The sequence below is a fragment of the Lytechinus variegatus genome, chromosome 16 (assembly GCF_018143015.1).
Source record: "Lytechinus variegatus isolate NC3 chromosome 16, Lvar_3.0, whole genome shotgun sequence".
Taxonomy (NCBI): Eukaryota; Metazoa; Echinodermata; class Echinoidea; order Temnopleuroida; family Toxopneustidae; genus Lytechinus; species Lytechinus variegatus.
In genome coordinates, this window is record NC_054755.1 from 22,308,586 (window position 1) to 22,334,466 (window position 25,881).

General features: G+C 35.8%; 1 protein-coding gene across 3 annotated transcripts in view; it reads left to right on the forward strand.

The window, feature by feature from the left end:
* The window catches only part of LOC121429642 (glycerophosphodiester phosphodiesterase domain-containing protein 5-like), a 72,401-nt gene extending 46,789 nt beyond the window's left edge, over nucleotides 1-25,612 (forward strand). The window contains exons 11-17 of one of the 3 annotated variants that reach the window (XM_041626785.1): nucleotides 2,125-2,275; nucleotides 2,642-2,869; nucleotides 5,599-5,705; nucleotides 9,255-9,402; nucleotides 20,156-20,241; nucleotides 21,738-21,795; nucleotides 23,847-23,935. In XM_041626785.1, the coding sequence (XP_041482719.1) occupies nucleotides 2,125-2,275; nucleotides 2,642-2,869; nucleotides 5,599-5,705; nucleotides 9,255-9,402; nucleotides 20,156-20,241; nucleotides 21,738-21,789 (772 nt within the window). In that variant the 3' untranslated portion in view covers nucleotides 21,790-21,795; nucleotides 23,847-23,935. Of the gene's footprint in view, nucleotides 1-2,124; nucleotides 2,276-2,641; nucleotides 2,870-5,598; nucleotides 5,706-9,254; nucleotides 9,403-20,155; nucleotides 20,242-21,737; nucleotides 21,800-23,846 lie in introns of all 3 variants that reach the window. The other 2 variants (XM_041626784.1, XM_041626783.1) reach the window with 2 other exon arrangements.
* The last annotated feature ends 269 nt before the right edge of the window (nucleotides 25,613-25,881 follow it).

Below are 25,881 nucleotides of genomic sequence, written 5' to 3' on the forward strand. Positions count from 1 at the left end.
TGACTGCCTTACGAGTGGTTTTCTTAAATCCCTACTCTCCGTCGTTCCTAGTCCCCTTCGGACCGCTAGTAACTTTCTGCCACAGCTCTCTATCAGAATTCTGCAGATGTTCTGCCCTCACGCATTTGAGACGGATATCGAATTCTGGGCGCTTTCTCCCACGCGGAGGCTTCTGAGATCTCTCGCCTTCTCAGATTGTTCGATGGATCACTTACTGAGCCTTAAAGCTACAGTTTTCCGATCACGATTCTTGTTGAAAATTTCAACAAATTCCGAATTTTACGCTCTAGTCAGCTGGTGATGTTGTTCTCCTGACACTAGGCCGAGGGCCCATGATACTTAGTATCATTCTTCTTGGGCTCTTTCTTGGAATCGTCGTTCACGACTTCTCGAGGTCCGTCTATTGACGCCCCTCTTTCCTTCACTCCTTGCTCTTAAGGACTTCTTCACATGAGGCTTTATCGCCTCCCCTGTCCGTAAGGCAACGGCCTTTGTGTCTTCATCTCCCTATTTTAACGCACTTCTTAGTCTAGACATGCCTCCCTTCACGTTGAATCCGTGTTGGTCTAGCAAATCAAATGGGTATATCCCAGTTATTGATGTAAATTATGAAAATACCATGATTTTCTTATTTACGAGATAACTGGATATACCCATTTGAACCCTCCCTCCTACCCCTCGCCTTGTGTGACAACATGTCTTGCCCGCAGGCTCATGAGAGGAAATGGACGCCAAATTGCGCGACGATCTTGGGATAGTGCGTTGGTAGGGAGATGCAGCGCGCGCGCAGGAAAAATTGTGTACTCTATATTCGGCACGCAGGTTCATCGTAATGAACTAGCAAATCAAATGGGTATATCCAGTTATCTCGTAAATAAGAAAATCATGGTAAGTATTTTCATAATTTAGATTATAATATGAATCAAACTGAAATATTTAAGTAATCAAAAGGGAACAATTAATAATTATAAAGCTACTAATTGTATAATTTATTCACTGATAAAAACAATGAAATGATAGCAATGAATTAATTATAGTATTATAGAAATCGAGTGAAACAATGACAATCAGTTATAAATGTATGTCTATAACTATTAAATCAAAGGGTTAAGACCATTACAAAATAATAGCAACGTGACATCAATGTTAAAGAGGGAAACGATTATTATTATCATTATCATCGTGGTATTATAATGATTATTTTCATCGTATTCCTCAAGTGGCCTATCGCCGGGGTGGCGTTCATGGGTGTGCAGATAATCAAAATGAAAGGAAACAAAATAAAAGCTTGAAATATTTGATTTTTACAAAATAACCAACGAGAAAAATGAGAGCGATGTCAACAATCGCCGAATTGACTGATTTTCCTATAAATTTGTCATAAGCGAGGGGTGTGGTAACGAGATATTGGAAGGGGCAGTGCATGGTGTGTAATGAAGAAAATATTTTAACGGGTTGTGTTTTGAATACGGTACAATATGTTGGATATTTTCGAGCGATTAAAGCGATCGAGCCCCAAAACTGATAATTTGTGAATATTATCGGTCAATTTTGTAATAACTTTGGCATGCAAGAAAATTAAAAATCGTTCTGACAGATATTTAAAGGAAATATGATCAAACATCGTGACGTTGAAATCTGCAGTATTATATCAGCTGATGATGCCAGCACCTTACTATTCATTGATAGAGTTTTCGGACTAACGAACCTTATTTCGTTTTCGGATTAACGAACCTTCGGAATTACGAACCTCATTTCGTATTACACCGAATCAAAATGTTATTTTCACAGAAACAAAATCTCTCCTTAAAATGAATTACAGTTGCCCCGTTTCTTAATATCAAGTGTTTTGATAGCTCATTCATGTTTATGCATTCGTGGAGCAAAGCTTTGTTATTCGTTTACACAACTACTTTATATATTTTTTCCATTTTCTAAAATTCATAGGTGTTTGTTGACCATATTTATGCAACTTGTTATTCATTCTTTAATGACTGATGTATATTTGGATACATCATTAATGTCAATTAACCTCTTACTTGTTTTGATTTAAATACTCATCTCACATCACGATGTTTCTCGGGTTATAGGCGTTACAGTTTTCTTTCCTTTTATTATTAACAGTTTTGATGGTGTCCCATATGTTTTCCACGACGAGATCCTTACTCGAACCACAAATGCCATCGATACTTTCCCCGAGAACTACCGCCAGCCCGCAGACATGTTTACCATGGATGAACTAAGGGAGCTAGACGCGGGATCATGGTTTGCTAGGGTAAACATCTTTGAAATAACAGATCTTGAAAATATAAAAGAAAATTTCTTTTACTTTTATTTCAAAATCTGTTATTTTTTTAGTTCTAATTTCAGAAAAAACAGAGAATAATCAGAAGAAGGAGAGAGAAATGGAAAAGACAAAGGAGAATGAGAAAAAGAATATAAAGTAGGACAAACCTTGTTTTAATTCTTTAAGGACAAACTTTGTTATCGCTTCAAAAAACTGCGTCTTTTGACTTTTGAATAACAATTTTTTTCTGAATCTTGAAAGGCAAAATATAATATCTCTGAATTATTTCATCAATGCGTGTTTAAAGTTAGAAATATTTTTGTTTATCCAATTTTGTTTTCTTTTTATCAATAGAAAAAACCTTTCTTGACGGCATGGTTCATATCTGACGAGGAGAAGGAAGAATTCAGCCAGCAAGGTATCCTAACAATGGTTGAAATGTTTGAGCTCGTTCTCGCCCGCAAGAAATCTCTCCTCTTCGATCTACGACCGCCCCCTAGCGAGCATCCGTACGCAACGTCCTGGCTCAACACAACGATCGATGTCATAACAACGGAGATCGGGCTTGATCCAAGTGAATTCGTAAGATACTTTTTTTCCATTCTAAATCTACGGAAGGTCTAAGGAATAAGTGCCATCTAATTGATGATGTGGCGAGATATTTCCTCTTACCATGTCGACAAAATATTCTTATTATGTCGACAAGGTGAAATACATTATCTTGCCTTATATCGACGTGGCGAGATACGTCTTCTCGGGAAGTCGAAATTGACTTATGGCAGTTTTTTGTTTATACGGTGAGGTAGATGTCTTGCCAAGTCGACTTACAAAAAGCTTGATGTCGTCATTAGGAATTAATATATCTTAATCGACTAATATTTCTTGTTATGTCGACAATAACTTTTTTATAAGTGGACTTGGCAAGATAATGTATCTCGCTATGTAGAAATAATTTTTCATACGTCGACTTTGAAGATAATGTATCTCGCCATGTCGGCATATGTCTTTTTATAAGTCAATTTGACGAGATACATTTTGTCACCTGTCAACATTAAATAATAAGGATATCGTGTCGACTTGTCAAGATAAAGTTTCTAACAATTTTAAATTCAAATCTTTTCAGATTTAGAAATAAGTACTTCCATGATTCAAATTAAGTTCAACAATCGGCTTGTCACAATTAACAACCTCTTTGGAATTATTTTGAATCCTTGGAATATAGAGTGTGTTTTCGACCTGTTAATTTCACTAATTTTATTCAATTTCACCCAATTCTTATCAAAGCCTTGTATACTTACATAATTTTATATATATACAATTTTGAATGTATCAAATCCGTATATAAAGACCCCAACAAGTGCATGACAGGTACCATTATTGTTCAAGCAATATACGGTTTTGTGATTTTTAAATTTTGATTCTGAACCTTGATTCAAAAAATCAAGATTGAATGTATGTACACGTCCTTTTATATTATGAGGCAAGTGCGAATCTAGCTTTTTTTTCAAGGAGGGGTTTGACCGGGAAATTTGATTAGCAATAAAAAGGCTTAACTATCAAATTAATCGGGCATTGTGAGGAGGTACCAATGTCCGGCAATTTTCTTTAAGTTGAAAGTAAATAAATAATTAATCAGGATATTATGCAATATAAATGTATCGGCATGCAGTTTGCTAAATTTCTTTCTAGTGTCATGTTTCATTATATAAATAAGATCGCAATGAAATAATCAGTTAGTTAAATTGTCATTTAAATGTTTTCATTTCCGATTGACATTGTGCACAATGCCCGGAGACAAGACCATAATGTTGTTTACGATTCGAAAATCTAATTTACCCCAAAAAGGACGAAATTGCCCTCTAGATCAATGTTTCATATTATATAAGTTCGCAACGCATGTAGCTGAATTGTCATACAATGTTTTCATTTCCGATTGACATTGTGCACAATGCACGGAGACAAGACCAAAATGTTGTTTGCGAATCGAAAATCTAATTGACCCCCAATTTAAGACATTGTTTGATTCATTCATCAATAAGTGAACTCCATTATAATTAATGTTTTTCCCCTAAATCTTTTACACACTTCGCAATTATGATAATACTGATTGTACAGGTTGTTGTCGCAAATAGTCAAAACCGAACCAAATTACTTAGATTTTATCATATCTTATCATTTTTCCCTCCTTTGAGTATTTTCTCCCTTTGTTCCTCCTCATTTCGTTGTTTCTTTCTGTCGTTCTTTCCCCCTTTCGGTCTAAGAACTTTGGAAATCAATTGTTGGTATACATGTATATTATTCATCATCTTGTGATGATTACTAGGCCCTGTTGTACAAAGAGTCACGATTGATCCGATCAATCGCAACTATGGACGGCCAGCAAAGTCAACATCTATTATACATGTTTGTTCAAAATATTTTCTAGCTGAGATGTATATTCATGCATCCATTGTTTTCTTGAAAATTCACTGCGCTTCTCTTTGCATAAAAAGGACATTGTGCAAATTTTTCGTAGAAAAAAATTAGGACACTGATGGATTTCCATAGAGTTACGATTGATCGGATCGATCGTAACTCTTTGTACAAAAGGTCCCTGGTGTACTGATGGGGAAGGGGCTTGGCCGATCCCCTCCCCCCCCCCCAAAAAAAAAAGAGAAATTCACGACAAAGAAAAAAGCAAAGAAGGATCAAAGGAAAAAGGATTGAAATATTATGATTTAGTCAAAATTTTGTCGTAACGTATATATGTAATAAAAATGTTATTTTCAAATAGGACCCAGTTTCCCCACATGTGCCATTTGAATTTGTGCCCCTCAAATCTTCTGGCTCAATGCCCCACTGGTAATGATCATAATCATTATCTTACTCCACACTTTCGCAATGTTTTCTAATGTATATTTTGATTATTCATTATATATATATTTTTTATCATCCTAATTATTACTGGACCACAGGTAATAATCAGAACCATCTATTTAATAATAATGATAATAATAATAATAATAGGCTGATTTATATAGCGCCGTCTATCTACAAATATTCTATTCAGAGGCGCGATGTTATTATTGTTATTACCCCGGCTTTAGCTCGAGCTGCCTTTCAGCGCTCATGCATTCAAGGAATTAATCTCGCCGGGTACCCATTCACCTTACCTGGGTTGAGTGCAGCACAATGTGGATTAGTTTCTTGCTGAAGGAAATTACGCCGTGGCTGGGATTCGAACCCACGACCCTCCGTTTCAAAGTCAGAAGACTAATCCACTGGGCCACAACGCTCCGCAATTTACTTAATTTTTAATTGTTATCCTACAGACATACTGGGAATCACCCGATGGCCCTCACTACGTATTTTTCATCCAACTCTATGATAACCGGACCATTCAGAATGTATACAATGACATCGCATTTGAATCAGTAAGGTAAGGATATTCATTAGTGTGTTCAGAATCATCATGTTTTTCCTTTTTTGTCATAAGTTTCTATTACCCTTTTCTTTACCCCCTTCTCTCCCCCAGTGGCGTAATTCGCCCCCAAATAAGGGGGAATTATGGCGTATTGGGTATTATTTATATAAAAAAAAACGTTGGAAATAAAGCGAGCGGAGATAAAATTGGACATTTTTATTACAAATTTCAAACTTTGTGATTGATTTTGACACTATGTTCAGAAAATGATGTATTTCACCCTTATTTCCTTTTCTCTTTTTTTTATTATGATTTTGTTCGGAAGGGGCAAGCGCCCCAAGGCTCCCCTTCTGTACGCCACAGCTCTACTCTAAATATCATTTATCCCCCTTTATTCCTTGTTTTCTCTTTCTCTTTTGCCTATCTCTCACCCGCTTTCCTCCCCTCCTCTCTCTCTCTCTCTCTCTCTTATGCTCATAACCAGAGACGGATCCAGGGGGAGGGAGCACAGCCGGCCCATGCCCCCCTCCTTTGAGCCATAATCAAAATTTGTAATGTAGATATCTCGTTTTTACTCAAGTGGGCCCCCCTCCTTTTGAAAGTGAGGCCCTTTTTTATTTTCTTTAATTTATTGTTTTTAATTGTTTTTGCTTGTCACACTTTCTGCGGACGATATTACCTTCAATTTTAGGTGAAACCCCCCTTTTTTTGGCTTGTCAAATTTTCCGTGGACGAAGTGATTTTCAATGTTAGGTGAAAAATCCTGGATCCGCCCCTGCTTATGACCCATCCCCCCCCTCTCTCTCTCTCTCTCTCATTGTCTATCTCCTGGATCCGCCCCTGCTTATGACCCATCCCCCCTCTCTCTCTCTCATTGTCTATCTACTTTTCTGTTTCAAATGTTTACCTTTACTTTCTTCTCACAGAATGTCACTTTTCTTGGTTGCATCTTAAAATGTACAACTCCACTTATCCACATTAATCATGTACAAGGATATACAATTAAAAGACTAACGTAATTCCGTTATTGGAATGTCATAAAAACCGATTTGATAAAAGAAACCCCAAAGCGTACACAATCATTATGTCACCATGGTTACCGAGAAAACGTTACGTGATTCTAACCCTGTATCTTATCTCTCTTACTCTCCCATCATTTGTTGATTTGAAGAAGAAAAAAGAAAGCCATTCACGGGGTTTCTTTTTTGTTTTCTTTTCCATTTTTTTTATTCCATGCACGATCTGCAACAAAACATGCGTGAATTTCGAATTGGCCACTTAATGACTTCTACTTCACAGCAAATTATGCCATAATGCCACTTCTCTTTCGGATATGTTGTAGTTCTTCTTTGTCAAATGATGATAATATCTTTAATAATGATAATGCACAACATTTATGTATAGAATTATTTTGGAAGGTATATTAGAAAGTCATCATTTTTAATATAGTCGATCGAGTTATCACCATTGAAATAATTGTATTACAGAACGCCACGGGCGGTACAATTCGGTTTTGATTGGAGCGACAAGAGATAGATAGATAGATAGATAGAAGGATAGACATGATAGATAGAAGGATAGATAGAAGGATAGATATATAGGTAGGTAGATAGATAGATAGATAGGGATGTGTAGATAGATAGATATATATATAGATAGATAAATAGATAAATAGATCGAAAGATAGAAAGAAAGATAGATAGATAGATAGATAGAAGGATAGACATATTTAAACAGATAGATGTATATTGGGCAGAGAGATAGATAGATATATTATGTATCTTTCCTCGTCCCGCCAACAATGGTGCGCGCCGCCTACAGGCCGAGAAAAAAGAGGAACGTATTTTTTTGCAATTAAGTAAAATGAATTTGCAACATGAGTGAAATGTTTTTCGTAGCGAGGGGATGGATTTTTACGTGAGGAATGAATTTTACGTATACGGTCTAATACGGCAGCCGCATGTGTTATCCAACAAAAGTGAAAGGATTTGTTTTCTCTCAAAATTGAAATGTATCAAGTGAAATGATTCTTCGTCGAAAAAAATATTATTTTTTTGAAAAGTGAAACATATTTTTTTTGAAAAGTGAAAGAATTTTTTTTGAAAAGTGAAATATATCTTTTAGAAAAGTGAAATATATTCTTTTTGAAAAGCGAAATATAAATTTCTTTAAGTGAAATGGTTTAGTGGAAGAGAAACATATATTTTTTAAGTGAAATATATATTTAATTGATTCCCTATACACTGCTAAACCTGTGGTGTTAAAACTGACACCAATTGGTGATAATAGAGGACCACACCCTGAGGTGTTAGAATTACACCCTAAAGATTAAAAATATGACCAAAGAGTTTAAATGTAACAACCAAAGGGGTTGTAATAACACCTATAGGTGTAAAACTAACACCACCAATTTAACACCGGTGTAAAATAACTGGTGTGGTCCTATATGTACACCGGTTAACACCACAGTTTTTGCTGTGTATGCGTGCCATACATGTCATTGTGGAATATTGTAATGAAATATCAACTGGAAAGAATATTTGTTGTCTGGGAAATGACTAGTGGGTACGGCATTGTAGAGGACATGAACGTTAGTTTATCCCAATCAATTCATCAAAACAGACATAACTATATAAATAGCAATGTCCATGCACTGTTAGAAAATGTATCCTTAAAATAAAAAAATTTCCTGCAGCAGAGTCTCGAGAATACCTGTTATCTTACCAGATTGCGTAATCTTACAGGAAATTGATATTTGGTTTATGGAACCTTACAAATTTCCTTTAATAAAACACCCTTTTTCCCCTTTTCCACAGACCTGTTCTGTTAAAATGCAGACAATACCCTGTTTTATGAATTTACAGAATGATTCTGTTATTGCTTTCTGCAAAATCTTATTTTTTCTGTAAAATCAGGGTTTTTTAACAGTGTGTAATCATAGGTCCATGATGTAATTATTGAAGTTGATCATGATTTGTGGAGTTCAAATCGCTTGAAAGTTTACTTGTCGAATGTCTTTGAAGAGGATTAAACTTGATTAATTGTCGTACAGCAGAATAGCTTGAAATTATTCTTACGACTTGCATCTCATATAAAATATATAACAGTAGACCTTCATAATTTTGTAGAGAGCTCAAGGAATACAAACCCGGGTTATTTGAGATATAAGTGGTCAAGAGGAGGGGGGGTGGCTGGTCTGTGATGACTCGGGAAATTTTATTTTTGCCGAGAATTGTTTTTTTTTTTCTAAATAACGACATCACACGAATGGATGATCTTACATCACGCCCTCATACATAACCATAATCCGTATGTTTATTTGCAATCGAAATTATCACACTTTTCCAATAAGTTTTACCCAAGATCGTGCTCTATTCGATTTATTGTAACCATGAAAAGCTATCAGTCCTCATTCTACTCCAAACATATTAATAATCATTCAATAACGTAACAATAACAAACGCCAATATCAATAACCGTGTTTTGTTTGGTTGATTGATTCAATATATTGAATAAATTGATTAAATTCAAACCAATGAATCAATCAAAATTTCTGTATTGCAGGTCCGCCCTTGAAAATAATGTGTCTACGAACGTGTGGACGGTGAACGAGGCGTGGCTTTTTCAATATTACTGGTGCGCAGGTGCAAGTTCCGTGACTACGTCATCAATTCATACGCTGAGCGGGAATAATTCTCTTGTTTGGCAGCTGGTAAGTAACACTGATTGATGAGATTTTTAATACGCCATGGATTGAGATATTGATTCTCGCTACCCAAAATAGGTCCGAAAATCTCGAAATTCGCGAGACGAGATAATTATCTCTTTTTAAAATAAATGTATGTAGGCCTATCTTGTGCTGTGACATGCCGCTCATGCCAATGACATGTAGGCTATAACATTCTTTCTTCACCTTGGTTTTTAATTATGGTTGTAATATAATATTAAATCATGATTAGTGCATAGACCTGTATAGGCCTATATCATGCCTGGACCAGTTCTCACAAGGATTTGTCTTTGATACTATCAATTGCAACTATGGAAAGCCAGCAAAACTATCATCTAGAATAAAGTGTTTCAAGGTATTATCTGCATGTAAAATCAAGATTGTTTCGGTGTAGGTCTCCTTTCATCACCAAGTAATCTGTAAAAAATAACATGTGATAAGCCGAATTGACATTGATATATAATGCATGCAACTTTTACAAGAGATTTAGCGAGTTTGTAACATCATTGAATCACCCTTGTCGACTTCCTCGTTTTGATATAATTACAGACCATTGAAAGGACTTGTCGGACGTTTTATTCCACAAAATCTGTTTCATGCGACAGTGTCCATGGTAACAGTCAGACACCTGTGGCTCTCGGCCAATCATAACTAAAGGAACGATGTCAGATTCTCGCTACCCTAAATAAAAAGCAAATAATAAGCATCTTGGCCCCGTCTTACAAAGAGTTACGATTGATCCAATCAATTGTAACTATATGGAAATCCATCTATTTTATACATGAAATTTGCAAAATGTCCTTTGTAAACAAAGGAGAACACACCACATTGTCAAGAAATCAATGAATTTATGGATATACATTCATATCTGGAAAATATTTTGAACAAACATGCATTTAAATTGTTGACTTTGCTGGCTTTCCATAGTTGCGATTGATTGGATCAATCGCAACTCTTTGTAAGACGGGGCCCAGATGACACATTTTAATGAAACACCCCAGGGGCCCGTTGCAGAAAGAGTTGCAATCAATCGCAACTCTAAAAATCATGCGCAACTTGATTTTCAACCAATCAACAGCGCGCATTTGGGACTTGTGATTGATTTTTTGACTTGCGTTTAAACGCAACTCTTTCTGCAACAGACCCCTGGACGTACAGATTAAAAACAAAATGTGAATTCGAAAATAAGCGAAACTATGAAAAAAAGCGTCAGGACATTCTTATTTTTCATTCGATTTGATGAGATTTTAAGTGATGTACTTGTCTTCGATTCCTTCATTGGGATGGACTTGCTTTAAGTCAATTTCAGAACTTACTTTGTCTTTATCTGCATCTGTATCTACGACGATAGCGTGAGAATAGCAGACTTTTTATTTTTTCAAATATATTCGCAAAATCCTTGCCTTTTTTAAGAACTATTTTATATGATGTTACTGATTAGCCTAAGGATAAGAGGGCACTTATGTCCTTTTTTAAATTAAGCGTGAAAAGCGCGAAATGAGCGGGGATGTTTGCCATCGATCGCATTCTACGCCTCCGAGCCATTAGGCTGGCAACCCGGTGAGCACACCATCTGAGCCTCATCAGCTGACGAAGGACACTCGTAGGAATAAATAGATGATAAGCATGATAAACCCTTCGAGACATGTAATAATAATCTTGTAAACGAATGTTATATCATCTGGGTGGTCTTTCATAAAACTGTTCGTAAAATCATGCCCGTCTGGATCTTGTTCTCAGTTGCTACTTTGGCTAAGTATACCTGGTGGGGATTTATTATTATTTTAGCACAAGAAAGTAAACTTAAGATTCAATTCAATTAATTTATTTTCTTATTTCAGTCTTTTGCGTATTCATAATGATAGCTCAATCTACTATTTCACAGTGCTTACATCATATTATATGCCCCAATATTTACGAGTTCACGTTTTTATTTCCTAGTTTTGTCAAGGTGACAACTTAAACAAGGCTTTGCTTTTCTAGTTGCCCCCTCATCCATTCATAATCACTATTTTCAAAAGAAAATCTTTAGATTTTAATCAACATTTCATTACTTCACGATTTTCGATGTAATGTATGTTAACTTTGAAAGTAACTTGTTTTTTATGATGAATAAAAAAGATAGTGTCAATCAATCGGTATAAAACTAGCAGAGCTTGTAGATCGAAGGCCCCCTTTAAAATTAAGGAAATCGTTAATGTAAAGGTAAACTTTGCCATACGTCAATTCGAGTAAACCTTTATTTTTCTTCTATTGACATTTTCATATAAAGTATGAAAATTAAAGATATAAGGTATGTCTGTAGTATAAAGTATACAAATAAAACACAAGTCAATGTTATAAAGTATACAAATGATCATACAGGTCAAAAATATTAAGTATGAGAATAAATGTACAAGTCAATGATATAACTCAATGTGACCACAACCGTTGGTAAGAAAATGATGACGGACAGTTGAGCAGCACTTCTGCCGGTATATAGTGGCGTTGGTCAGCGAAATGTCCGCATTTGGCACATCGCGCTAATTTTGGGACAACGAGCGCGCTGCGTGTGAGTTGTCAGGTAGGATTAATTGAAATTTAATTTGTTTTAGAACAAGCACTTTCTTTACACACGAATTGATCAACTGATATTGACCATGGGGCATAATTCCCGCAGTTTTGGGTGAAATTATAATCAACAATGTTGCTGTTGTTGGTGGTGATTGGTTTTTAAGGCGCATGTCATTAAACAAAAAAGAATATATATTTTTTGATGCTCCCCCCCGCCAAAAAAAAGTTGAGAGTGAGTGAAATTATAGGTCGGAGAGATTTCTGATGGCAACGATATTGGTTAAAGCAAAATAGTTCGAGTTCTAGTTTAGAAATACAATATTGGTAGGAAATGGTTGAAAACAATACGAAAGTGTTAATCACGTATCAAAATACTATTGAGAAAACAAAGTTCAAATGAAATAATTCAGGCATGCTTGGAAATAAGTTCATTTCATTACCACGTACGTGTTTTTCCTGGTGTAGCTAACGCAGGAAACAACGTGTTGGACCTCGCCACAAACTGACAGTCATTTTCAGTATTTTTTTCAGATCTCCATTTGTCCATTTTTCTGAAATTATACATTTTTCCTATAAAATCGTTTCACGGATATAATTATGTGTAAGTATTGTTCAATTCTGTGAACATTTGATTTTCTGTTATACCATTTTCAGAGTTTAAGGGGTATCAAATAAATGATAAAATGATACAGGGAAAATGTTGAGTTTCATAACCGTGACATTTTATCATTTATCAAATAAATGATAAAATGTCACGGTTATGAAACTCAGCACTTTTTCTGTATCATAAACCATGTACTTCTTTTGCTCGCCTTGACTCTGATTTCATTTTCATTAATTCCACTATCGGTATGATTAACTAAGTGACAATTTGGCCCAAAATCTGATTATAACAGGTGAAATGAGATTATATCCCTCGGTCAAGGCTGTCTCCTCTCTAATGAAAGCAAATTCTTGGTAGTTTATCAAGTGCTTGGTCATACATGGCTTGACTTTTAATTCAAAGAAAAAGATGAATTGGTCAAGTGCGAGCCAATATTCCAGAAACTTTTCAAGAGAAAGACATGTCGGAGATTGAAATCGGTAAAGTTTTGTTTACTTGAGACTACATAGTTATATAAACCCTGTAAATATGATGTGGAAAATTCTTCAAATTTTAAACCCTTTTTTCCCTTCTTTTTTATTTCGATGTCGTACATGTTTTTTTTTTAATTTGTACAAATTATATTCTTTTGTTTGATCATGTTTGGCCTCTCTGAAAACAGCAATTGGTTCGTTGACCGAGAGCCATTTTACAATCAAGAAATTAAATAATCAGTTCAAATCACAATCAAACCCTTTTATTTATGTCGAGTGCAGCTCCTCCTGATTACTGTATATGATAATACATTGATTTAAAAGGCTTTGGAAGAAATCAAGGGGCAATCATTTCACTTTATTTATTTCGTGAGGAGGTAGTGGTAACGCAAAAATAGTTGAACCGCGCAGTGGTCTCTAAACAGTCTACAGATGTGTGCTGTAAATTTGTCTTGACATATTTACATTTTACTAAAACAATTGAAAAAAACATCATGTATACTTGTATGCTTAACGAGATCAACCCCCCAAACAAAAAAAAAATGAATAAGAATACACAGATATTTATCTTGATCGTGGACCCGATCACAAGAAGATTTGATGTACTCGGTAACACGGTAACATTCAACTTAACATATAATTTTGATACATATCTTTCTCTTCAAATTCATTTTACGGCAGTCACATTGATATAATCTAGTCATGAATCGTAATGAGTCCTTACACCTTTAGGGAATAGGCCTTACTACTAATGTGTGTGTTTTTTTTTTAATAATCTGATAATTACGTAGATGATAGGATGTAACTATAAATGGTTACAAAAAACCTGAGCCTGCATTTGTTGGGTAATATCGTCAAAGTTTTTGTTACCATGACTTCATTAAACAAAAAAAGGGGGGCCGTGACCTCTGTGTTCCATATGTATTGTGTATTATCACCTGTTTTTAACCAATCCTGTTATGAAACAGATTCCTCGAGTTATCTTCAATCGCAAAAGACAATAAACTTGACGATTGTAATGATAAAAAGTGGGTTGCTTGCAAGATTGGCCTTCACACGAAGTTGTCGTTTTGATTTTGATAGATTGCCATAGGCCTATTAAGAATTCATATATTTCCTGTTCTTTTTTTATTTCGCAAGGCGATCTTCATGAGTGATCTGGATCGCTTACAAATTGCTTATAGTTTGTTGCAAACAAGGTTGCGTGAATAAATGGCGATTCTGAACTTTATAGAATAACTTATCTTCCTCTGACTTACTTTTAGCATGGACCTATATATAGTTTCATGCTTTTGGGTATAGTTTTTTGGAGGGGTATTTTTTTTTTTTTGGGGGGGGGCGGGTGAGGCGCAGTCGCTCGTCCATGATGAATTGGTTAATGAATAATAATGAATGAATAAAAGTTTACATATAAATAGGTAGATACAGTTGTGCTCAAAAGTTCGTGAGCCCCACCCAATACATTCCTTAATGCTGAGTGCTGAATGTAGGCTACAACACTACTTCGGTGTATGTGATATTTCATGACTTCACAGTTAAATATCTTAAACATGGCAGAACTTGAACACTTTAAATATCTTCATTTTCGGGTGGCTTTCACTAACTTTTGAGTTCCACTGTATGTTCCTGCATTGTTTGTCGTAACGCCTGTTTTTCCTTGAAAGGAGACAAACATTTCATAACATATTAATCTAAATATCTGAAAAATTCAATGTTTTTTTGCTCGCTTGATTTTCACTTTGCTGGTAGGTCCATGTTTTTATGAACTGTGTTATCCGAAACTTCATGTCGCTCCAAAATATTTCGCCGCTGGTCTGCATGCCCACTTTTTTTCAATCGTAACATGGAGAAATGTATCTTTTCTTGATCACCATCGCAAATCACCAATATGTATAAGTCGAACAATTATTTCATCTCTGTATACCATTAACATGATTAATATATTTTCCCGATGACAGAGTGAAGACATATCATACAAAATGAAAGGTACATTTTGAAATGTTTCGAATCATTGTCCACCGTAGACAGGAGTTAGGTCTGTGTTCTTTATTACAGTAATGGAAGAAGATTGAGATGTTACGCAAACAATGGCCAAAAAGAAAATGGCGGCCAACCATGAACCCGCGTCCGTATCCATGGAACCATAACAGCTGCTGTTTATCATGTTTATGGAATCATTGTTTGGTAGCTATGTTTATGTTTTCCGCGGCCTTTAATTCATCTTCGCGCAATTAGAATCCAATTTCCCCAATCGCGGGTTGCTAACAAAGTATCGAAGGAAGAGTTGGAATTTTATCAAGTTGTCTCATCGAATAATTTGGTGGAATAAAGTCAAGGATTGGTCTTTCTCTCTGACGTCCGATGTTTATACAGGACTGGTGGCTGTTAACATTGCCAGATGAAAGAGAATTTATTGACAAAAACTTTTGTTTGGAGTATAAAGATATGTGATTGGTTTTGAAGAGGTATGGCTATATAAGTGGTTAATAAAAAGTAAATTGATCTATTTCTGAAGATCTCCGACCATCATCCTGATACTATTTCGTAAATTTTTTTTTTAGATAGTCATCATTCTATTTTTGTTGTATGCATCATCATCAATATCATTATAATTTCTTCATAATAGTAGTTTTAATGTTGATAGTTATCTAGATAAAGAATAACAATGATTTAATTTATATTGATACATCATCAATATCATTGTAATTTCTTCATAATAGTAGTTTTAATGATGATAATTATTTAGATAAAGATTAATAATGATTTAATTTATATTGATACATGAAGCAGTATAAGAAAAAGAAAAAGAACAATAAAAAAGAATAAAAATAAAGAAGAAGAAGAGGAAGAGGAGGAAGAAGGAGAAGAAGATGAAGAAAGAGAAGAACAAGAAGAAGGAGGAGGAGGAGGGGAAAGAGAAGAAGAAGAAGAATAACAAAATGGTGGTGGTGATGATGATCATGATGTTGATGAAAGAAGATGAAGAGACAAGGAGGCCATGAAATCATATTTCATATTGGGTTTCCCAGATTCCAAATTCGCTTGGATATTCATCAGTCGTTTGATTCTCCATGTCCATCAAAAGAAAGATCGAAAATTATTTTAAGCTTATTCTAACCATTTAAACACCCATGAGATCGAAGTGGTTCTTTATGATTATTAAAAGAAGAGAAATTGGCAGTTTAATACACAAATAAAATTACTGCAGTAATGAATTTGTTTGAAGAAATCAAATTATGTCATGTTTCATTTTGAAAAATAAAACTATTTCATCGAAAAACGAATAATATACTCGAATGATGTCATTTTTCTTGGTCTTATTCAGTATGTGACGATCAGCTTTTCAAACCAAGCTCTTCAATATTAATTTGAGCTAATATGGCAGTGTTAATAAGCCTTTGTGTACCAAACTGGACGTTTCTTCGCAAATAGCAATATCCATGTATCGAGGTCATTGTGCAGGCTTTGTAATTTTTTATCGATTATGATCCAATTTCACCTCGTTAAGTGCTCCAAAGAGAAACTGTGATATAATTTCCTGATCTTAATAAGCGCAGTCGTGGATTTAATAGGGGGATGAACAGTTTGCTCTATGAATCAAGATTAAGAGCAAAGGCGTCGAAAACGTGCGAGGACCCCGTCTTACAAAGAGTTGTGATTGGTCAGACTCAACTATATGGAAGGCCGTCAGTGTCATGATTCCTCTTACATGAAATTGACACTAGGACCCTTCGCGAAGGAGCTAGGAGGAGCTGACGTTGTCAAGACAATGATACATGCATGACTATATGTCATGCAGAAAACAATTTGAATGGATTTACTCATTTTAGATATTGGAGGTGCCGGCCTCCCATAGTTTTAGTTCATAGGTTCAATTGCAACCTTTTTTTTTGGTTCAAACGACAAGGCTATGGAGCGCCATTGTGTGATCCCCATTGTCCAAGCAAAGTAATTTATGTTTGTACTGTATTGTGAAATTATGTTGATACATTTTCTGTCAATTCGTTTGATTTGGAAAATTTGTGTCATTACTTTGCATAATGACCTCTGGAAAATACGAAAAAAATAAAAGAATATTTTGCAATTTCTGTAATATTTCAACTTTCATTAATGCAATTATAAGAGAATCAAGTATCTCGTAATTTTACGAATACTTTGTGAAACAGCCCCCTAAGGTGATGATATGATCAATCATGAAGGTTAAAGAAAGAAAAGACTTAACACGATCGTTCTTATAATTAAGGTCGGGTTTTTTTTTTAGAAATACAAAACAAACATTCCGCCAACAGGTATAGTATACATGCAAAATGGAATGAAATGGTCTTGCGAAATATTTCCATTTTTAATCTCCAGTGCTTGATCACATCGAGCATGTTGTTCGCATTTGCTTTGGGTTTTTTTGTATGAAAAGTATTAATATCAGGGCACTTTTTTTCACAACAATCACCACACCGTTTCTGCAATAGTATAGGCCTACTGATTCTTTGTTTTTTTGAAAACCAAGAATGACTGATTGACAGTCGTAAAATTTTTTAGGTAATTGGTCATATACCAGCTTGGTGTTTACCAGAAAAAGTGCTGTCCTGCCGAGTTTCTACGGGAGTGTTACCATAAACAGAAACATAATTTTATGTTTAAAGTTGAGGCCTGTTGATTATTTTGGTTTTTGAAGCCTTTGGTATGACTTTGTCGGGGATCGACCCCACGACCTCCCGTTCAGGAGACGGGCGCTTTACCACTGAGCCACCAGGTTATATTCTAATCAGTGCTAGGTTTTTTTCCTCATCAAGATAGCTACATGTAGCTGTCTAACTTCCAGGATTAAGGCTTTCATAGACAAAATTCATTCACTAATTTTTCCAGCATTTAAATATTTAAAAAAAAGCTTGAAAGGCTACGTAGGAATACTAATTTCCACGTTTTTTCCCCTGCAGAGATGTTAATAAAATCTCAAAATATTAAACGTATATCAATACACTGCTTACTGGAAATATGTGGACCATGTGTACAGTCTGTGGGGAAAGTAAAGTAATTTAGCAGTAAACATATTCAAGTTGACGGAAGTGCTCATTCAACACTCCGAACAAATCGTATTAATCGGTTTTCTCATTACCCTTTGTGCTAAAACATACAATTAAAGTTGTTATCTCTCTTACGTAACATCTAGGAAGCAATTACCAGTACCATTATTTCCATTCAAGAAAGTAGAAAATAATCATTTTCTCAAAAGAACCATGGTCATTTCATTTTCCCTCAAAATGATTTCACACTGTGTCATTTAATTTCCCCACAAATTGGATTCTCATAGTGTCATTTCTTGAAAGAATTACGTCAAGGTTATACAATTTTGATTATGTCTGTAGTTCTCTGAGTCCGCATGAGAAAAATATTGATGTTGGCCGATATACATATCAATCATAAAGGTTTTTTTTCCTGATGTATACAAAAAACAGACTTCCTGTTACTTGTCTACATCTTTTAAAGGGGCGCCTTGAGAGCCTTCCTCGTAAACCCTTCTCTGTACTGTGAACGCGTTGTGCCGCCAATACAATTTTACGGTTTATGCGCCGATCGTGCATATATATGTGGAACGTTTTGCTATGCATACACCCGAAAAAGTGATAACTAGTCGAGAATATGGTCTTATTTGACAAATTAAAATTAGTCGTGAAGGTGATTTCTTATTTTTATTTGTCTTGTTATTTTTTATTTGATTTGTAAGGGAGGGAAATGGCACGTTGACATCATATGTCGTATTCAGGATTAACTCATCGTTCAATCTGGAATGTGATCATTGTCGAGTCATGAAAAAATTGTAATGATGTAAATCGATTTGATGTTTAAAATCAATAACAATAATGATAATAAGAGTAATAATTATGATAATAATGATGATGATGATAATGATAATAAAACGCTTTATTTACCAAGGATAGCCACTTATAAGACTGCTCTTCTAGCGTGCCCTTTATGCATAACATAATTTATTTTTTAAAAGAATTGATGATTGAACAAAACAAGTACATAGTCTGTTTTTAAATGTAGAATAATCATTCACTGATGTGGTTTAGTTACGGTACACCATGTGGAGTGTTATAGAAACAGTGGATAGAAGAAGAAGAAGTAATGGATAGGCGAGAAAGTGGAGTTTTGAGAGTAAAGTGTTCTTCTTGAGAATACTCCTGAAAGGACTGTAAACCAGAAGAGATTGATGAGTTGGGAACAGCTTGAGTAGTAGAGCTGATGAGGAGATGCTAGCTTGAGTCGGCGAGTAGAGATGATGAGTAGAAGCAGTAGAGAGACTCGACGTTTCGGGCAGGTTGACTGTCCGTCTTCAGGAGTCATGCGTATGAATAATTTTATTCGTCAAAAAGGCCGCTTTCTTGCCTAGTTATTTTGGTCACAGTATTCACTTGTCAAATAGTTATCTAATAGGAGTTAAGAATGGCGTTACGAGAAAAAAAAATGAACCGTCAAATATTAACTTGCCTAAGGTGGTGTAACTTTATCATGGTATTGCACATGTATTTACAGTGTATGATAATTGTTAAATTGTTATTGGAAGTGGTAGTGATACACTTTTGAAAATGAAGTGCCAAATTAATCACTTTAGAAATTATTTTATTATGCATACGGGCTGTGCTGTGGGTGCTAAACCAGAACTTCAGTAATCGCTGGCCTTTTTCTTTCTTAAATAGCGATTTAAAGCACTCAAGTGCTGTAAAAACCTGCACCCCAAAGTTCATACTGGTTCCCAAAGTACTGACTATATTATTTTATTTTTTATGACGTAGTAAAAGAAGTAGTACACAGTAAACACTCTGTTTAAGTTTGTGTATACAACGCCGTTTGTAGTTGTCCAAATAGTTCAAACAAGTGTTTAAATTCGTAAACAAAGTATAATTGTAATATTCAATAAATTAAATAAATTGATTGTTAACTACTGCAAGGTTCATAATAGTAGATAGCGTTGTATAAACTTTTAAACAACGTTTCATTGCGAGGCTCAGAATGTCAGATGTCGATGCTTTATATTTCCATGGATGTAAACGCACTACCTGTACTACGTGACTGTAACCAATCCTCTTTTTTTATTTCCTTTATCTAGACTCCTACACATTATCTCATCATGTGGATCCTCTTTGATATAGCTTCTTTTATCTGGGTGATCGTTGTCTTCGTCATTCAAATCACGTGAGTTTAAAATCAACGTTGCTAATTGGTTAATTAGATAAGGATTTTGCTTGTTTATTTCATATAATGTATATATATATTTATAATAATATTTATGGTCTAATACGGTACAGACTTTTTCTCTATTGACGCAGTCGATGAGCTAAAAGACTTGACGCATGCGTTATTCTTACCTTTAAAATGACGTCATGAATTCCTCTGCGTCGACTTTGTAGATGACGATGTACACAATAGTATGCTAATCATCACCCACCCATTCGGACGCTTCAAAGTGCAATTTACTTGACAAGATGGTGAAATATTTTATCTTGCCACGTCGACACAAAATCACTGTTATGTCAACTTGGCGAGATAATCGAACCATATCGACGTAATAGCCTTGTTAGAATGTCGCCATGAAGAGATATGTTATTTTCCAAATCAACTTTTAAAAACTGATATCTTAGCGAGTTACGTTATCGTTTTCTTCGACACTTTAACATATCTCGCCATGACTACATCCAACTATATTTAAGTAGACTCGACAAGATAACGTATCCCGCAATGTCGACATGTTGTTTTTCGATAAACAAAGTGTTTAAGTAGAATTTTGTTCGTGTTTCATTTCAACAAACTGTCGATCGTCACAGTTTTTACAAAATAAGGGTGAACCTCCAACGTTCGAGTATTCTGCTACTCGTCGTTGCGCATGTGCACTGCTTCGAATGTGGCACCCACACGTCGTCATCCTGTACCGAACGTGAAAATCTATATAGGGCCAATATAGGTCCGAGTCCCTAGATAAGCAGATGAATGCAATATTATCAGCGCTTATAGCTATCATATTCACGTTCATCCTTGGTTGTCTTATTCATTGACGCAAGCCTAATAAACCCTGGGTTCAGCTTCGTGATATTCCGCCAAATGGGTCTTTCACTTTTCCAATAAATGACTACAGGATTAATAACTGTAAATAAGATATGATGTGGAAATGTGTGTTTTACATGATGACAAAGTTTGCGATATTACAAGAACTTTCTCTCCTGGTCGGGTGCCCTTCAAAATAGAGTAGGTGTTTTGTTTTTCTGTCTTGATGTAAAATCTTTTCCTATGCTTGAAACATGCTGCAAATTTCAGGATGTGGTAATTGTTCGTAGCTTTATGTTATCCGATCACTGAATCGGTAAGATGATTGCTCAAAGACCCCCTTTTTGTAAGATTAAAAACAAATTGTCGAGAGAGGGCGAAGCGTACGCGAACTTAGAACTGTCAGAGTTTGGGCATTTGGAACGTGGCATATGCGTACGCGTCGTATAAGGTTAGTGTAAAAGGACAGCTGGCACCCACGGAAATGAATTCATTTTCGTTCCGTGCTGGCACCGCGCCGTATGTCCAACATATTCATGCGTACGTATGTCCAACACCGCTCTCTAAATCCGGGGATCATGCACCTTTAAGTAACGAATATCACCTTGTATATCTCATGTCTTTTGCTCTGTATTTTACCTTTCTAACAGTCGCAAGAGATCGAAACGTGTTCGTCGCTTTCCCATGTCTTCTCTTCATTAATTCGGTGTGGGTGTGTAATTCACAGTTTTGTTATGCAAGACTAACCAACAATCACTAAATCAAAATAACTTGCACGCAAGCCTGCTATGACCTCATGTTTATATTTCATTTTTGTTGTTGTTGCTGTTTTGGCCAGGAATGAGTATTATAAACCCTTCTCTTATTTTGTTTACGTTTATACTTAATTTAGAATGCATGATATTGTTTTATTTTTTGTGATAGGGATTGAGACCGGTGAAAATATATAGAAGACCGAAGTGTGACGTCATCAACTTTCTTTGGGGTATTTTGCAGTTTTTGATACCATACTTCGATTGACCAGGATAAGATACCTCTACAACCCAAATTTGGTGGGGGTCGGTCCATTGGGGCCTTAGATATGACCTTATGAATATATAATTAGCCCCATTGAAATTCAGTGTATTATTGGCCTGCGTGGTTATTATACATTGACTTCAATAGGGCTAATTATGTATTCATGAGGTCATATTTCAGGCACCCGTGGACCGATTTCCATGGACTGTGGAGGTGTTTGTTTCTCGGAGGTATGGTATGAAGATGCTGAAATTCTGATAAGAATGTGACGTCATCACTTCGGTACTGTACAAGGAAATGTCAGAGGTACACTGTAAAACTGCGGTGTTAAAACTGACACCAATTGGTGTTAATACATGGAGCGTTGTGGCCCAGTGGATTAGTCTCCGGACTTTGAAACAGAGGGTCGTGGGTTCAAATCCCAGCCATGGCGTAGTTTCCTTCAGCAAGAAATTTATCCACATTGTGCTGCACTCAACCCAGGTGAGGTGAATGGGTACCTGGCAGGAATTTATTCCTTGAAATGCCACCGCGCTGTAAAAGGCTGCGGGGCTAAAGCCAGGGTAATAATATCCAAGTCCTTTGGAAGCGCATAGAGACGTTATTTATAATGTGTTATGCGCTATACAAGAACTGTCTATTATTATTATTATTAATAGAGGACCACACCCTGAGGTGTCAAAATTACACCTTAGAAATTAAACAAAACACCAGAGTGTAAATGTAACAACAAAAGGTGTTGTAATAACACCTATATGTGTAAAACTAACACAACCAATTTAACACCGGTGTAAAATAACTGGTGTGGTCCTCTATGTACACCGCTTAACACCACAGTTTTTGCTGTGTACAATGTGTAGAAGACGAGAGTGATTCAAAGACAGAGAGAGAGGGGGGGATGGATAAAGGGAAAGAAGTAGAGATATACGAGAAGGGGGCTGTTATACAAGAGAGACAGGGGAGACGGAGGGGGGGGGGGGGCGGACGAGAGGGGAGAAAGACGTCGACAGAGAGGGAGAGAGAGAATTGAAAGAGGGTGTGTATGTGCGCGTGTAGAGTGGGGGGGGGGGGCAAAGGACAGAATCTAAACATATTATGACATCAAATTTTTTTTGTAAAATGACATCAATATTTTGGGTGAAACTTTATATCTCTGGTCTAAATGATTTGCTATGTTTCTGCATCCCCGTTTTCATCGTGAATTTTGTTTGTCTCTTTCATTTTTACGCATGCATTCGCACATGATTTTACCCCCAAACAACTTTGGATAGATTCAGTGACAAAATATAGGCATAACTAACGCTAGGTTTGCTGAAACCATCGCATGCCGTCAACAGAATGAGCATGCACCTACTGTTTGTTTTGGTTGTTTAAATCATTGTACGGTACCGTATAAGCGACTAGTTGAACGCGATTCGGGCAACCGGCGTTTAATGGGAATCTATATTATGCCTGAATATTTCCACCTGAAATTTTGGGTTTCACTCATCAAGTTTCAAATAATTTCGTTTCATGTTAACGTACTTTTCAATATATTTTTCGCTATACATGCGTTGTACGTTGAAACTTGTTAAGGCTCATATATAATGTGTCCATTGGAGGAAGTAGCATGCACTTTTCCCCTGTTTTCATTTCCTTTGAATGCTTTCCTATGACACTGTGTTCAAATGTGTTTTACTTAATTCCAAAAAAAATTGTTACTTTTTTTTCATCCTCCCTTTATTTTCTTCGTTTTTCTACAGAAAATGTAGGCGACAGAAACAGCGTTTGAGACGGCATGTTTCTGACGGGTCTACGTATAACTACCAATTCGTTGCTATGTCAGACAAACCAGCGGACATGTATGCCTCGTAAAAGGTTCAATGGTCCACCTGTATGGCTTAACAGGGTTTGGCCGACGCTTTTTTTATTGGGAAGTCGATACCAGAGAAACCGAAGGGTACGTCGGTTCAACCGACCATCACCAATTTCATCCTTTAGACATTCACCACACGGTCCCTATAAATAATTATGAACGGAAATGTTACGAATACAATACGAACTCCGTCGCGAGGTCCTTGAACAATTTCGTTGCATGCCTCACTGTTCCAGTCAGCACACCGAATATTCTCCAGTCCCCGGTCTTGGAGCAGTATGGATCTTGTGGATTGTAAAGAGAATGAAAATTTTGTTGTTCATGTTTTGGTCATAGACTACTAGTATTACAGAGAGGCGGATCTCACCATATTACACTATTCACTATGTCTGGTTAGCGAACTGGATACGGTTTGGGATGCCGTTAACTACGGAGGCCGGTTTTCGTGTGACGAAGCCTGTATACCACCACCGCTTACGGATCTGCTGCGAAGCTGGATAAATCCATAAGCGGTGATAATACAACGTTTTGAGATGATCCCACGAATAAGCCAATGCTTCTCCGATTGTAACGGAATCATATTTTCTGGGAAATTTATTTTTTTATTAATTAAGTTTTTTTTCTGGGGGGGGGGGCAATGCGACGCTTGGATGACAGCTTTACGATTATCTTCTAGCTCGTCGATAAATAACACAGCCGGTATGAAAATTATGTAAACACGGTTTTTTAAAAGAAAATATTAATATTCATTGACCACCATCATCCTGTGCAGATTTGAGAACAAATAATGAAATAAATGTGATAATTCAACACGTTCTTTATCATTAATTATATTGGGCTCTTATTCATTTTTTTTTTATTTTTAACAGCATCACTTTCCGTATTCAGACTGTAATCCATTATTCTTGAGCTAAGTCAATGTTTCTTTGGTCAACGTTTCTTAATAAAAATGTTGCTTTCGCCTTTTTTCCTATATGTGCTATATGCGGCTGGGGGGGGGGGGGGGTCGTCAGATAATTTATAAGAATGATAATTGTTTATTTATACGATATGGTTTGATATGCTGTTTTTAATTAAGATTTCATCAGTCGACATTTCTCTACACAAGACTCCCTTTAACGCCGATCATTTATAATATTACGTCGCTCCTCTAAAGTTTTGTTTTATATTATGTCAAGTTGTTTAATGTTGCTTTTTTAAGAAAAGATGTATACAATGTTACTTTATACGATGTTTCTTAATACGATATTTCTTAGAGATGTTTCTGACATTGCCCCGTAGTGCTAATCCGATTTTCTTTTCTTTCCATTCATTTTTTTGTAATTTCACTACTCTCAATTCTGGGAGCATCTTCTAGTATGATATACACAATCATTATCTAAAAGCAACTCTCTCCGTCCCCATGATCTGAAGAATCTTAAAGATTATCTACGAAATATAAAATTCTTAAATTGTTTTATATTTATTTCTATCGATTGAATTCTTTCTCGCGAATGTTTTTATTTTCACGCAGGTTGTTTGATGAAGGCCTTGGATTTGGAATATCTGAACAATATCTCCAGTTCACTGATCACGTGGCGACCTTTTTGAATTCCATGTGATATTCGTATCATCTTCTTAACTACTTCTCTACTACTTAACCCTACCCCCCCCCCCCCCCAAAAAAAAAGTAAAGAAACTGAATGAAAGGCCTAAATTAACAAAGTTCATGACTATGTAACGAAATGAAAACATGCATTTTAATAAACAGGATATGTTTAAATACATTAAATGTCTTTTCTTACTAAAATGATTGTTAAAGGTATTTCACCACTAGAAAAATCATGGGAGGCTATCGTAACGTGATATTAATAATAATAATAATATAGGGTATTTACATTGCGCACATATAGGAATTACTTCCTACCGGTACCCATTTACCT